Source organism: Alligator sinensis, unplaced genomic scaffold (assembly GCF_000455745.1).
Source record: "Alligator sinensis unplaced genomic scaffold, ASM45574v1 scaffold1380_1, whole genome shotgun sequence".
In the NCBI taxonomy this organism is placed as follows: Eukaryota; Metazoa; Chordata; order Crocodylia; family Alligatoridae; genus Alligator; species Alligator sinensis.
This window is the reverse complement of record NW_005843573.1, coordinates 26,979-42,905: the sequence shown is the minus strand read 5'-3', so window position 1 is coordinate 42,905 and position 15,927 is coordinate 26,979. Positions and strand designations below refer to the sequence as shown.

Below are 15,927 nucleotides of genomic sequence, written 5' to 3'. Positions count from 1 at the left end.
TCCCTCCAAGCACACTGACTGCTTGGATTAAGTAATTACAATAAAGTAATAAAATTCTTCCTTCTATAAATTATGCTTAAAAAAATTCAAGATATCCTACTATCAGAAAGGCAATATTTATTACTTTGCTTAAATGCATAAAATGCTATTTATAGTATAATAAACCAAAGAATCCAGTGATCTGTTACTATACAAAAAAAAACTGATACAGAATACAATCCAGCTGGCAAGTGGTCTTACTTTGAAGCTTTGGTCTCTGAGGGGTTTTCCCCAGTATCCAGTGTCTTCAGCAACCTGAAAAGGCCAGCTGCTTCCCGTATCCGGCTGAATTCAATACAAAACGCTTGTACTTCTATAAACAAGTCCTGTACATTAATAATTTTGTTTCGGATCAAAGACTGAAGGAAGACACAAACTAGACGTACCAGGCGATTCTGAAAAAAGAAAGTGTCTAATTTCAGTAACTGAAGAAAATTTGTGCAGGTAATTCAATTAAAAGGTGATCTATGCAACAAGAAAGTAACCACAGCTGTTAACCTACTCTTTTACTTCAAACATATAGTCTAGCTATTCAGCCTCTCTATAAGTGCTGTAATTGAACATGCCAATTTTCCTATGACATTGAGAAGTAGAAGGGAACTGACCTCTTCCGTATTGCTACAGATGCCCTAAATTCCTAAGAATAGTAGAGTCACAAAATACTTTAGACATTTACATTTAAGATGACAGTTCAAAAAGAGCTTCATACAAGTCCTTTAGCAGCTTGCCAAAAAGATCCAACATTATTGGAGGCACTCCCATTTTGGAAATTCTGGGCATTTAAGTGCCTTTCCTGAATTTAAGGCCACTTGGGATTCACACATTAAAGATCCCTGTACCTAAATCCTTAAAAGGATCCAATCCAGTAGGCACTCAAAAGATGCTTCAGAGAGCACTGGAGTTCAGTACACAGGAATTTTCAAAACAGAACTAGTGGTGATTGTGCCTGCTTTTTGTACCAGTGTGTGATGTGTAAGTGCTGGACAAATGTTTTAAAAAGTTCAAACCCATGTCCTGGAGAAGACCCTAACCACTAGACTAAGGGCTAGTGTAAGACAAAGCCACTCGACAAAGTTCAGATTCATTGGAGCACAGTACAAGCAATAAGAAACCTGACAAGCTCAAGGATGAGGGGACACCCCTGGGTAAAGGGACCCAAGGTTCCAGCACTAACTGTCAATACTGTTTATGTCCTATACCCAGAATCCTGCCAAGTGCAGAGACAGTCCTAGGAGTTAAAACTAGAACCTAGGGCTTCCTGCTATGGGAGTTACTATCCAGGGGATAATTGCTTTGTCCAACCAGGATAAAGTTTACACTGGGCATGTCTACATGTCCATTAATGTGCTGTAATTACTAAACTTAATGTGCCATAATCAGCACTACTGCACATAAGTACAAACAAACGCTTGTGTGATGCTTAATGCTCACTGGACTAATCTGCATATTAGCATGGTTTCTGCCTGCTGTGGTAATGCACAGGAAACAGTCCAATGGGCATTAAGTGCCTCATGTAGACGTGCCCACTAACTAACTCTTCATTTTCAGTATATTCAGGGAAAATGATGCATTACTTGACAAATGAGAGCCTTAAGTGAAATTACTGCAGGATGCTTATGCTAGAAAGAAAGAGTTTTTTTCCCCCTGGGAAGAAAATCAGGAACCTTGAATGCATAGGCTACTTAAAAAGATTTACACATGCAAGGTGCCTTCTACTCCATGCTGCTAACTTCTCAAATGGAATGCTTTATTTTAGTTACCGTGACCAACTACTTCATGTTGGTAATGAGTTTGTGCTAATGGCAAAGCAGAACAGAAGTTGAAAGCTCAAGGACAAGCAAGCAAAGAGTTTAATACCTGGAGAAGACCAGGGTATTAAGCGAACTTTGACATAAGTGTGCTTGAAGTACTTTACTAATGACAAAATGAGGAGCTATTTTACAGAATATTAACTTAGCATGTGTCCCCTTGTAAAAGTGCTGACAAAACATGTATCTGAATATTCACCAGTATGAAACACTTGTTTAATGTATAGTGTTTGCCTTTCCTAGGCTGCCATTCTTTGAAATGAAATGAAATCAGGAATAGAGTTCACTTAGAACACCTTGTCAAATTTCAGTACTTAAATATGCCTGCTCTTCCCTTACTTATACTGCAAGACACAGCTTCAGTTCTCTTCTGAAAGAAGTCACTACACCAAACACCCACCTGCATGTATTTGTCCTTAATCTGTTCACAGGTAGATATGCAATTGGAGATGTACAGATGAATAAATTCAGGAGGAAGATCAACTGCTGTAGTAAGCCTGTTCAAAATAAGAAATTAACAAATAGTTTATAAACAGAAAGTCAGTCCAAGTACTATTAATAAATGCACAAAAAGTTAATTTGTTCTCATGTCCAAACATTTGTTATGCCCACTTAGTGTTTTCATAGATGCAAGAAACAGACGGGTTTTATTTAAATACTATACCATGCAAGAAACCTATGCTAAGTAGTATTCATCACAGTATCCCTTAGAGATACTTCTGCAGTACAGAAGGTGGATGATGGGTACTTGCATGCAGATGAAGAGAACTTAAAGTTACTTCTTCTAGTAACAGGAGCAAGTATTGAAATACACGCTTTTTCATACAGTTTCATCTTCAAATAGCTAGTCTTGAAGCTGGAGCTTTTTCTTGTGACATACACAGCTGGACTACCTCTGTTTTGGCTTGAGATTTTTCTAGTCATTGGTTTCCCTTCTTGAGCAAGATTAGATCAAATCAGGCAGTTGTGACCCAATTAATTTCTATTGCAAAAAGAGTGGAATGCAGAACCCACCTTCATTTAGTAATAACTGGTAGCTTCAACTACTGTCCTATTTAGGAGAAACAGTGACAGGCAACAAAAAATTCAGAATGACTTCCATAGCTACAGGAGTTTGGAACAATTCCGTTTAAGGACTTAAAACATTTTAGTGTGGAGACTAAAGGCTTGTCTACACAGGGACGTTATACCAAAATACCTTAGTCAGTGTATGAATGTAAAGCAAAATGATTTGGCAGTAACTCTCCTTTTGGAAAACTACACTAAGAGTGGTTTTTTAGTCCAGTAAATGAGATTGTAAACTAGACAAAAAGTGATCTTATTGCACAGGACCTGTTACTGCCAATTGCTTACTGCTGTCTCTCTTCTCCAATTAGACAAGCCTAGATACACATTCAGGTTTCCAGTCTTTTTTTTTTTTTTTTTTTTAAATAACATCCAGGCAAAATATGAGTCCCAAAGCAACTGTGGACAGGAAAGGGCGAATTAAAAAACACCAAAATCTTTATAGACACATTGGAAAGTTAAGGTCATCCGAAAGTGGCTGGACTTCCATCCATTAAAGCAACTAATGGTTACTATGATGACACAACGCAAAACCCAACTCAGTATTTGGACTTGCAAAGCTTTCTATGGCCCAGACTGTGACATGGGCAATGAAGTCTTTCTTAAATAACATTTTTTGTCATCTAATAACAGGAGAGTCAGCTGTAGTCTAGACAAAGTCAAATTACATAAGAAAAACTTCAGGTATCTAGTTTACCAAAGTTATAAGCAACTGAAGTACTTATTATGTATATTACTTTGCTTTTATCTGTTGTGAGCCAAGTTCTTAGTACTGTCATCTGCGTGTCCGTTCTTTTTTAACAGTTATAGGCAACAGAGCTTTGCTCTGCAAGTTTGTAATGGCATACACAACTGTAGTGCTATTGTTAGCAGTTCAGTAAGCACATTTTTAGAAGTAAAACTCATGATTCAAGAGACACTTAGAGTTAAAGTTAGTGCAGAAACTCCCAAAACTAGATTTCCCCTCTATTGCTAGTGGCACTACTGTGGAACAAAGGGATTCACATGCTACTTCTATTTTATTGTGTGCAGGAAAATATGAATACAGCAAGGAAGAGAGGAAGTGAGACATGAGACCACAAATTTACCGTTATGGAAGTGCTTCTTTAGCGTCAGGGATGAGTAGTTTTGGCATTGCAATCTTACCCTCAACCTGCTTCTTGCAGTCAATCCCCCACCCCCTCAAAAATACATTCTAGCCTGCTAATTAGATGATGCCTTCATGCCCACCTGTGTACCACAATGAAAATCATAACTGCATGTAGCTGACTGGAACTACTGATACACAAGCTGAAATAGATCCTAGCTCCTTAGTCTTAACTGCTGTTAGCCCTGTGCAGCTACGTTTTACCATGCACGTCAAATTAATGGATTTGTTGAGCAAATGGTGCCACTTCCACTCTACTCTAGCAAGCACAACTTAAAACTTAACTGGGAGAAACTAATACCTGGAAGGTAACATAGTAGTTGAAAGACACCAAAATTTAAGTCCTTATGCTACTACTTTATCCAACTCTGTAACAGATTCATGAATAATATTTAATTTACAGCACTTACCAAACCAGAAAAGGAATTCTACATGTGGCAGATCAGGAAAGGGACAGGTAGCATGGTGGCAGGTAAGGCAGAAAGCATGGGGTTAGGAGTTGGAGGAAGAGGGTCAGAAAACAGATGCTGGTCAGATGTGGGAAGGGGATCGGAATGCTGTTATTCAAAAACTGGCTGACTGCAATTCAGGCTACTTCTGTAAGCTAGGCAGGGCTATTAGGAAGCAAGCAAACATGCAGGAATTTGATTTAAAGGACTGTGGAGATAAAGTGAGTCATTAATGAGGGATGCTTACTCTTAGGCATACAATGACATTTCCTTATATGTTGTCAAGGTCAACATAAAATAGGAAATAGAAACCATGTGAGATTAGTGGAAGGCCATCTTTTTGGCAGATGTGCCATGAATACAGCTCAGTACCCTCCCTGTGTGCTACTCCAAAGTCCTTCCCTCATCTGATCTGCAGCTCTACTTTCTGTACCTCTCCCCCCTGCTCCCTGCCTTGTCTGCTGCTGTGCTGCCTGCCCCCTCCCCAATCTGCCACATACAGAAGCTGTTCTTGTTATCTGTGGCACATGCCACAGGTTGGCGATCCCTGAGTTCTAAGTTTATCATTGTTAAACTTGCTTTTGTTTGTCATTATTTTCATTTAAAGCACAAAGGAATAGAACCTCTTCCAGCGGAGCATCACACTAGTTTTGAATAAGAGACTGTCACTCTATATACACATGTCTATAGTCAGAGCTGGGATGTAAAACTTGCAGACAGACTTCAAAGTCTGGAGTAGTGGTTCTCAACCTTTTTTGTATTAGGATCCATTTGTAGCATACTAATGGCCAGTCCTGACCCAATGCCTCTCCACTCCCAGCCTGCAGCCCCCCACCTCCACCCTACAGCATAGGGCATTGGGAGAGCCCCAAGCAGCCCCCTCCAACCTGGAACTCTGCCAGCTTGCAAAGGAAAAGCCAGTTTCCCACATTTTTCTCCTTTAAAGGAGAATCCATTTTTCAAGTCTGTTGATCCATTTTTCTTCACGACCCTTTCATATATTCATGTGACCCACTTCTGGGTCATGACCTACAGGTTGTGAAATGCTGGTCTGGAGGACAAAACAGCAGAGAAGTTTCATGCATGAAATTCAAAGCCACAACTACAGATAGCCTTGTTTTAAGACAAGCTGCAAAATTTCTATAAAACAGTGCCTTTATTTGTTTTAGAGACATTTCATGCAAGTGTTTTTATTTATTTGAACTGGTTAGAAATTATACTCTTCATATCACTAAACTCAAAGAAGGTTTCCCAGCCTCTTGGCATGCAATTAATTCCAAGTGTAGAAACAAAGAACTCTTGGCAAGAGGCCAGGCAATTCAAGACCACTTCATTTCACTGTTAGTGAATCTGCTTCTATAAATTCAACTGGGTTCTCAGTCAGATTAATGCAACCGCCTTCCAGTTGGTAACATGTTTTGTGCTGAAGGGCTGGGAAGATTAATTTAACACCTGATTTGTGCTCAAGAACAAGCTCTCAGGCCAACCAAGTCCTTTTCAATGATCCTTGACAATTAATCATTTCCTCAATTCCTGATGCTTTTTGTGGCCTTGGGGCAAAAGGAAACTAACCATCTTTCATAGGCGACTGGATTATTGTGGATAAAGCCATGATTAATCAAACACCAGACACTGACAGAGATTCTGCTTTCATTTCCTTTTACAGGAGCCCTTTTAAGAGTATTCTAAATGCAAGGTCTCATGAATAGATTTGATGAAAAACACTTACCGATTTACAACTTCCATTGAATGTAATGACATGTCCATGTTGACCAAAACAGAAAAATACTCTGTTATCTGACTGGACTGCATTAATTTAAGCAACATTTCTATAGCAACTAAAGGATTATTTTCCACTAGGTCAGGCAGCTTTGCAGGAGTGAGGCCAATGTGGTAAACTAGCTTCGGGTCTTTTTCCAATTCTCCAAGGAGCTACAAGGAGAAAAAAAAATTAAGTTCGACTCAAACCGTAGTGACCAAATGGGTATTTGGAGTAGGTCAGCTAGAAACTGTTGGACTGATTACAGGCCCTGTACCCCAATGCTTTTTTCCTAAGGTTTCGCTAAATCTTGACTTCAGTTCCTTCTATTTAATGCCATCCCTACAATCTTTTTAAGTTAACAAGGTTTTAGCTTTTAACCAAGATTTTCCCTCCCCCTTTTCTTTTGGGAAGGTGACCAGACACAGTTGGGCTGCCAAAAAGGTAATGAGCAGGAAGTTTAAAAACCCTTACAATATTACACTTCAAAATAGTGACATTTGGTAAGACGACAGGAAGATTTAACAATAATGAAACGTCAGTACACATACCAAGGCAGTAAATTAAGAGACATCTAATAAAAATATGTATCTTAGTTGTTTTTATAGTTACTTCATTCATCAAAATTAAACAGTTCTATCATACTTTAAAACTGTGAACCCCTGTACAATTCCCCCTTTCCAGCCAGTCTAATCAGATAGCTAACAGTAATTAGAGATTCACTAGTTATATTTGCTGTCTTCCTTTAAACTTAATAGGAATACAGGCAGGAAACCAGGTATGTACATAACCACACCATGCAGACCTGGGACTCAGCTGACCCAGTGACTTGCAAGAGAAGCCAGGCCTGGATTTTGTTATTCTCTGAACATGCTCTGTCTTGCACAAAAGTACTATTTACACAAAAAGCTACCCAATTTGTGTGCGTTAAATCCTGTATATTGAAACAAACAAACAAACAAAACAACCACCTGTCTAAACTACAGGAAAATAACTAGCCAGTTGGATTAAATACTCTTTATACATTTTAGACCTGCTTTCTTATATTTCAATACTAGGGCAGGCAAGTACAAAATGCCTTTATGTTTTGAAATGTATGGTACATTATAGTCCTGTATTTTAATAATAAAAATAATAAATACAACCCACACCATCCAAACATTATTTTTCTTTTGCAGCAAAGTGTTTTACTTCCTCTCCAAATCATAGCATGCTCCCTGAGCTGCTAAAAGTAACTTTGACAAGTTGTCTTATATAGAAAGGGACAGCTGTGTGGAGAGAGGTAGTTAGCCATCTTAGCCTGAAGTCAGGCAGAAAGCAGGGTGGGGTTGTACCTTACAGACGTAAATAGCTAAAAAAGAAACTCCTGCAATTTGCACTCGCCGATGAACAGCATCTGAAGAGTGAGCTCAAGTTCACAAAGCTTATGCTGTGTTATCTTATTTAGTTAGTCTACAAGCTGTATGGTGAACATCTTCCTTACGCATCATCAAGGTTAGTGGATGCAAATCAGCAGTAACTATCAATAATACTGGTAAGATTAGGCCCTTGGGTGATTCTAAATAACCATCCTATTGAAAGCCTTGACCAAACCTAAAACAGCATTATTGCAGTTTTCTAATCAGGGAAAGACTGATGATGCTAGTTACTTAGTATATAGTTTAGCCTTTGTTCAGCTGGCAGTTATTTGCTGTCTCCACCCATCATTCCCCATCAAGTTTTTCAGATATTTTTCTTATCCACCTAGAAGCAAGTGGAAAAAAAATACTGAAAATCCCAGAATTCAGATACAAAGAGACAGTCACGGGAAGGATTAGACAGGAAGACCCCCGAGCATAATACACACCTGTGTTTGCTGTGGAGAAGACAAGGGACTTTTGAAAGCCTTAGCCATGATTCTTTTGATTTCTACTCCAGTGCTGTTTTTAACACACATCGACTTATCCCACTGAATTGTATGATCCGGCTCTATTGGGTTTAGCCAAGCCAGTTCATCCTCACAAATATGGAGTGGAGGTGGTGGCCGGATAAATTCTGGTCGAAAGTGACCTGGAAGACAGTTTTGTGAAGTTTTCCTCTAGAGAAAAGACTAAAGAAGTGAAGTGAATTGTTTTAGAACTTGGCTAAAATAACTTCTTATTTAAAAAGGGTGAAAATATCCATGCTGTAAGTGGTCCTTTCCCCACCCCACACACATATAGTCATGACAACTGGTCTCACACACCTTCCTGACAATGCTCTGGGTTCAGTTTGGATGGCAAGCTACTATCAAATCACCAGCACCACTGAGGGTCGTTGGGATCTGTTAGCTGGGGCAGATCCTGCAAGAGGAGCAAACAGAGCACATGCAAACAAGGCCAAATTCTGTTAGTTAGCAGGGTCCATCCTGGTCCTTATGCTTTTGTACAATGGCACGAAGGGTTAAGCTGCCTTGCCCCTCCCTTGGTTCCTTCAGTCTGAATTCCCTGACACCTAGGGATTCCAAAAGCAGGGATGGAGAGTGGGTTTTGGGTCCATGAACTGCAACACCCTGAGGAACCAGCATTACTATGTCAAGTAACGTGCAAGCAGCACAAATCCTACTTGTAGCATCCTCTAGAAAATGGGATGAGGATTCACAGCTGATCAGACAGGTAAGGACTGCAATAATGTTTTTCTAAATTTGGTACCTTCTGCCATGTTAAGGGTATAGTGTTTAATGAATGTCAACATTTGCTCTGCAAGGATGTTTTACATATCTCAAGAATTGGTATATTTCTATAGCAAGCCAACAAAGTTGCTTATGCTCTAGTGGTGCATGCCTAAATAGTCAGAGGGAGACTCAGATCCTTGGTAGTAAGTGAAGGGGCACTGAATGATCCACTTGGAAAGTTACTGGCATCAGATCACCTGGGCTTTCCAGGCACCTGATATGCTCACACAGAGGTCCCAACCTCTTTGCAACATAGAACTGTGAAAGAATAAACTCTAGAGGCATCCAGAGGATGCACCTTCTCTCGTGAAGCAGCATGTTGTTTCAAGGAGACTAGTGAGGTGACTGATTAGTTCAGAAGGAATTTTGGAATTACTTTAGGAATGAACCTGGAATTCAGCTTTATCACCAGCATACCCCTAAGGAATGATGAATTCCAGCCAAGAGGGCTTGAACATGAGCGACCTTCCCAAGTGGTATAATGGCAACTAGCACGATTACCTTGTTAAAGAAGCAGCATAAGGAATGATGGTAAAAGCCTGAAGGAAGGTTCAATAACCTGCAGAAAGACCATGCTGAGATCCCAAATATAAGTCTTAACTGGTCAGCAGGCACAAGAGACATCTGATGCATCCTGCTATAGACAGCCCATGAGACAACTGGATTGGAATGGACCATTACCAGTCCTCAGGGGGTGGCTGACCTCTGCCTGGTCTCTCTATAGCACCATGCACGGACTGTACAGGGAATGGATCTCTACTTGACTTTGAGGAGAATATTTACTCCAGAAAGGGAATGCACATAAGACTATTTAAATGGCAGGGCTAATAAGACACGGGTGATTACAGAATTTGGAAGACTGAAAGAATTAGAGGACAGTAGAGTCTAGCCAATTGGACATTTGTAGGTTCTATCTTGACACCACAGGAAATAAGAGGGACATGAGGTAAGGTGAATGCCATTTCAACCTGCACAGGAGCATGAAGAGATTAGCCATGCATACCTGGCTCTGACAGAACTGTTAGCCAAAGAATCTAGTCTTGTGTCTGGGGCACATGTACACGGACCATAATTCATAAACATATGCTCCAAGAACTTGAATTGCATTTTGGAGGCTGATCTGCAGTGAGTGACCAGTGAAAAAAAAAGCTGCGTTTTCAACTGCATCAAGATGAACCACCTAACACAGAATCTTCTCCCTTTGAAATCTAGAAATAATCTTCCACATTCAGAGTATGAAGTAATCAGATGAGATTATCCATAGACCTCTTATTTGCAGACAACTGTAAATCTGCAACAAACGCAGACCTATTTGTTTGATGCCCCAATAATACCGGAGCTGCAATGCCAAGTCTTGCTCAATAAGTCACTCTAAAGAACGACAACCTGAGACAACACAATCAAGTAACTATACCACAGGTTATAGAAATTTGACATTCAAACAATGATACATACTTTCTATAGGTGGTTTTGGACCACTCACTAAAGCTTCTGTGATCTGGGAGGCAACAGAGCTGTCAAACCCAGAATTTGAGGAATCTGGGTCAGGATCGCTGAGAATGCTGGGGAAGCTGGCTTTGCTTTGTGTTGGCAACTCAGATTGACGCTCTGAAAAACAGTTTTCAGTTGGAAGTGTTAGAGTATAAAGTCAAAACAGAAGTGTCAGGAATACTAAAAGTAGTGAGGCAATCTGAGCTTTTCAACAGTACTGCCTTAAACCAGAAAGTGTCAACATGAAATATCTTTTAGGGTTTTAAATTTGGGGATCCATGGAGCAAGCACTCAGAGATGCAAGGATATTGGCTGGTTAGCCCTCCTTGTGCAATAGCTGAAAGTACAGACAAACAGTTCCTCAATATTCTCCACATAAAAAATTGTTGTTGTCACAAAGGCATTATTACATAATTTAAAATGGGAAAGGTGCAACAATTATGAATAAGAGTTTGTGGGAATACTCTTAACACACAAATCTGGACTATGGGGAGAGTCAGAACCCTTGTTCTAGTCAACTTCAAAAAATCAATTAAAAGCAGTGTCAGACACTACTCCTGTCAGACCAGATGCCAATTTGTAGTTTCCCAAGCATTTCTCTTCTTATACTGTATGAAAAAAATACACACTTTCAGAATCTATAGAGAACCATATGTGAACCTAAATCAAAAGACACAGACATTAGGGCTGGAAGGGATCTTATGAGATTGGGTCCAGCTCCCTGCCTAAGGGGCAGGAAGTCAGCTAGGGTCAAAGGATCCCAGCAAGATAAGCGTCCAAATGTTTCTTAAAAGTGCCCAGAGAAGGTGCCTGCACCACCTCTGGGGGCAGTCTATTCCAGGCCTTGGGGGCTCGGACATTAAAGAAGTTTTTCATTATGTTCAGCCTGAAACTTGCAGAAGTTTGTGACTGTTGGACCTTGTCATCCCTTGGGGCGCTCTGGTGAACAGGCGTTCCCCCAGATCCTGATGCACACCCCTTACGTACTTATAGGTTGCCACCAAGTCACCCCTCAGCCTGCACTTCTCCAGGCTGAGGAGTCCCATAGCTTGCAGCCTCTCTTCATAAGACCCGTTTTCTTGCCCTCTAATCATGCACGTGGCTCTCCTCTGGACTCTTTCAAGCTTCTCCACATCCTTCCTAAATTGTGGAGCCCAGAATTGGACGCAGTACTCTAGCTGCAGCCTCACCAAATCCAAGTACAGCGGGAGGATGACATCCCAGGTCTTGCGTGAGATGCATCAATAGATGCAAGCTAGAGTTCTGTTTGCTTTGCCGGCTGCAGTATCGCACTGGCGACTCATGTTCATCTTGTGGTCAATCATGACCCCCAAGTCTCTTTTAGTTTTCGTGCTAGCAAGTATAGCACTGCTGAGACTGTAAGTGTGATGCAGGTTTCTTTTTTTTCTCTGTATGATGAAAACTATGAAAATCTGAAGGCCAGAGTTAAGAGCACTTGTATGCAGCATCAGAGTCCCGAGTTTTATTCCCCAGTGAAGCGTGAACGTTTTATCCAATGATTCCTAAATGACAAAAATGCATACATAGTACCTGCATGAAGTAGGAGTGTTTGTGGGCAACATCTTTTATTAGACCAACAGTCTCTACATTGTCCTCATCCCTAAGTCAAAACCATACTCCTTCTCAACCACCACCTTCTTACTCTATAAAAGTTTTGCTCAACACGCTAAGGGTAAAAACAGACGTTGCCAGAACCTGTAAAGGATTTCCCCATTTATGGGAATGCGCCCCTGGAGATCCCAGGGGAAGGTCTCCATAAGCAGGGAACCCCAACTTTCCCTGCTTACAGAGGCATCCTGAGATGTGGTGCAACAAAGGGTAGGGACGTCTATTTGCTTGCCATTTGCACCACTTTAAAATGTTTTATGGCAACACAAATACTGTATCAGGAAACATCCATTTCTACCCTAAGTTATTATATAAAACATGGGCCCCAATACCACCATTCCCTCCTGCTCTGACCATAGAGACAATGTAGGTACTTACATGCTAGACAGTTTGGGCATGCAAATCCCAGACTTGCAAATGACTTAGGTCTAATAGCACAGGCTCAGCAGTGCTACGCTTGCTAGCACCACTGTTGAAAGAGACTTGGGGGTCACGATTGACCACAAGATGAACATGAGCCACCAATGCGATGTTGCATCTGGTAAAGCAAACAAAAACCTGGCTTGCATCTATAGATGCTTCTCAAGTAAATCTCAGGATGTCATCCTCCCACTGTACTCGGCCTTGGTGAGGCCGCAGCTGGAGTACTGCATCCATTTCTGGCCTCCGCAATTCAAGGATGTCAAGAAGCTTGAGAGAGTCCAGAGGAGAGCCACATGCATGATCAGAGGGCAAGAGAATGGGCCTTATGAAGAGAGGCTGAGAGCCATGGGACTCTTCAGCCTGGAAAAGTGCAGGCTCACGGAGGACCTGGTGGCTGCTTATAAGTACATAAGGAGTGTACGTCAAGATCTGGGAGAACATCTGTTCACCAGAGCACCCCAAAGTAAAAGAAGGACCAACAGTCATAAACTCTTACAAGACTGTTTTAGGCTGGACATAAGAAAAAAATTCTTTATGGGCTAAGGCCCCAAGACTTGGAATAGACTCCCTCCAGAAGTGATGCAGGCACCTACTCTGGACTCATTCAAGAAATGCTTGGATGCTTATCTTGCTGGGATCCTCTGACCCTAGCTGACTTCCTGCCCCTAGGCAGGGGGCTGGACCCAATGATCTTTGAGGTCCTTTCCAGCCCTAATGGCTATGAAATCTATGAAATAGAAAGGTGCTTCTTTAACATTTCCTACTGGCTACTCAGAGCATCCTCTTTTCAAGTGTGCTAGCTTCCGTAAAATAAAGTCACTGGATAGGAACCTCAGCACCTAACTTGGGGTTCTAAATTCTACTTGTGGAGCTCAGTACAGAGATCCTCAGTATTATCATACTGAATTCCTTTTGTGGATCTGAGCCCAACTAAAATGTGGTTAAAGTACTGCTCAGAGACAGAATCTAAATAAGCCATTGTATTCAGTTACCTAGGGAGCTTTCACCCTTTTTGAAGTTTTTTTCACAAGCAGTGAAAAATTCTGATGCAAGTGAATTAGAAGCCTGAAATAAAGCCACAACTAATGTTTTGGCCTTTAGAGTCCCCATGTTTAATTTAAACTACTATTTCATTTTTTAAATAAAAAGATGAATGAGCATGTCTTCTGCCTCTACCTTCAGCAAACTATTGTCTTGGAACTTGGTAAGTTACATACTAAGAACAGCTCTGTGTGCAGGAGTTTACCTTCCAGCTACATGTGATAGGACCCTAACTATCTGGTGTCCAGGATTCTAAATAAAGCTTTTGTCAAAATGTTAAATACCCGGTCAAAAAGAATTTGCTCCTGTAACTGCAGCCTCTCTTAGGAACATTTCAGACTTGTGCCATCCATAGAAAACAAGGGCAGGAATCCACCTTTTGCCATGAAAGCAAAGGAGAAATCCTAAACCATTAAATTTACCAAGTATTTTTATTTTATTTTACCTGAATATTTAATTTCACTGTAAATATCTGCTTATTAGGTTTTTTTCCTTCAAGAACGCATAATGCATACCTAATTGCTTCTTTAGCATTTTCCAAGATGTTTGACTGAAAAATCTTTTTTAAATCCCAAATTTAAAAAAAAAAAAAAAATCTTGTAAACGGTTAAGTAAAAGAAAGTAAAAACAAAAGTTTTCCCTCTGTCCTGAGGAGGAAAAAAGGATTTTGGAATATTTTTAATTAACCCCTATGCTATATAATGAATCCAAGCCAAATATAACTTCTAAACCTCAACTGCATTTGGTATAGCATTTCAGCTTGGTAGCAATATAGTCTGGAACTTAGTCCACACCCGATCAACTATAACCCATTTGCTTTGCAATCTATCAATTTCCAAGCGGCCACAGATTTAGTAAATGGGCAAAGTCTACAAGGCCCTGATCCTGCAATTCATTTAACACAAACGACCCACTAGGTCTCTCACAGAGCCTTAACTTTGTGAAGTTTAAATGGGCACAACGGTCTACCTTCAGATGTCAAATTATAGGACCAGGGCCAGGTCAGTCCCTTGGGATTAGATGTACATAAAATCAGTATCAGAAGCTTCAATAAGATGAATTTACATAGGAGAAAGAAGGCAAGCTCCTTGCACCAAGCCACTTAAAGCTATTTAAAAGTAAACAGTTACTGGAGATCTACTGCAGTGCCACATTTTCCCCCATTCGTAAATTACAGGAAACTTCTTTGGATTCCTCAAGGAGGATGCTGTATTGTACTGGAAAATTCAGCTTTCACTACCAGCCAGCTACCCTTAAATCCAAGCTAGTTTTGTCATATAAAAATATCTGAAATAGGGAAATATTCTGGCAAAATACTGCCTTTTTCGCACAAGCATCTGAAGACATTTTTGTCAGAATCACTAAGTAGACAAAAGCAGAATTGAAGAAACAAACAGCTTACATTTTTAAGACATTCTGCAGGCACCAGCTTGATGTTAAGACCAAAACAACAACAACAAAAAAGGTTCCATAAAGGTCTAACGCTCAATTATCTCTAATATCCTGCTCTTCAAAAAGGAATCACGGTTACAAGTCAAATTATTCATATTCAACTTCTGAATCATTACTCAAAGTATGCTTTGGACCAGATATTAGAAAACAGGAAATACTATCCTTCCCTTATGAGCTTCAAGGCTCAGGACCCTTGTTCTAATGGAAAATTTTTAAGTGTTCAAAAGAGCATGCATTTGAATAGGTACACTCTAGAACAGGTACAAGCTGTCTTATTTTGACCAGTCCTACCATCTATTTCAGGGACAACAACTTTACAAAGGCCATCAAGAACTAGAGCTCAAATGCCAAAAGGAGGGAAGGAGAGGAACACACATTAATAGCTTCTAAGTTTAAACATTTTATTTGCAGTATTTATATTTTGTGGACTGAACAATTAGTTTCTCACAGTTTGTCTTGTTTCTGGAATAAAAGTCTGCTGTCTTTACATGTCATCTTAAGGCAACTCCTCATCACTAGAGGATGAAGTTTGGTTTTCCTGCTTCTTCATTACTATGCCATTTTTCTAAAACTATCTGAACATGTTAGATCTATCAAATCAGAGAGGAATTCTAACGTCCATGTATGAGTTTTTATCAGGTCTTCATACAACTAATTTGGTTTATGCAGCCAAGTTAACTACGCTCCTTTATTTATTTTGGTAACCACTACATATGGATTAACATAGTTACTTTTCAAGATGCCATTTTGTACAACACTTGTTTCTGGGGTCCCCATCTGGCAATTTTTTTAATGAGAACTAATTTTCAAAGGCAGGTTGTCACGGCGGGGTCCTATAAGGAGGGCCGTGATCTCCTCGAGGTCCCTCGCTCCGTGTCAAGGCCAGCCCAAGACACCCTCTTATTCTCGCCCGCCACGTCTTGCTGGAAAAT

General features: G+C 40.3%; 1 protein-coding gene across 1 annotated transcript in view; it reads right to left on the bottom strand.

Annotated features, from left to right (window-relative positions):
- Positions 1–100: 100 nt before the first annotated feature.
- The window catches only part of CNOT11 (CCR4-NOT transcription complex subunit 11), a gene marked incomplete at its 5' end in the record, with an annotated part of 20,906 nt that continues 5,079 nt past the window's right edge, over positions 101–15,927 (bottom strand). Inside the window, 5 exons of the mRNA XM_025195550.1 lie at positions 101–434; positions 2,248–2,344; positions 6,238–6,440; positions 8,114–8,316; positions 10,415–10,567. Of these exons, the coding sequence (XP_025051335.1) occupies positions 237–434; positions 2,248–2,344; positions 6,238–6,440; positions 8,114–8,316; positions 10,415–10,567 (854 nt within the window). The remainder of the gene's footprint in view (positions 435–2,247; positions 2,345–6,237; positions 6,441–8,113; positions 8,317–10,414; positions 10,568–15,927) is intronic.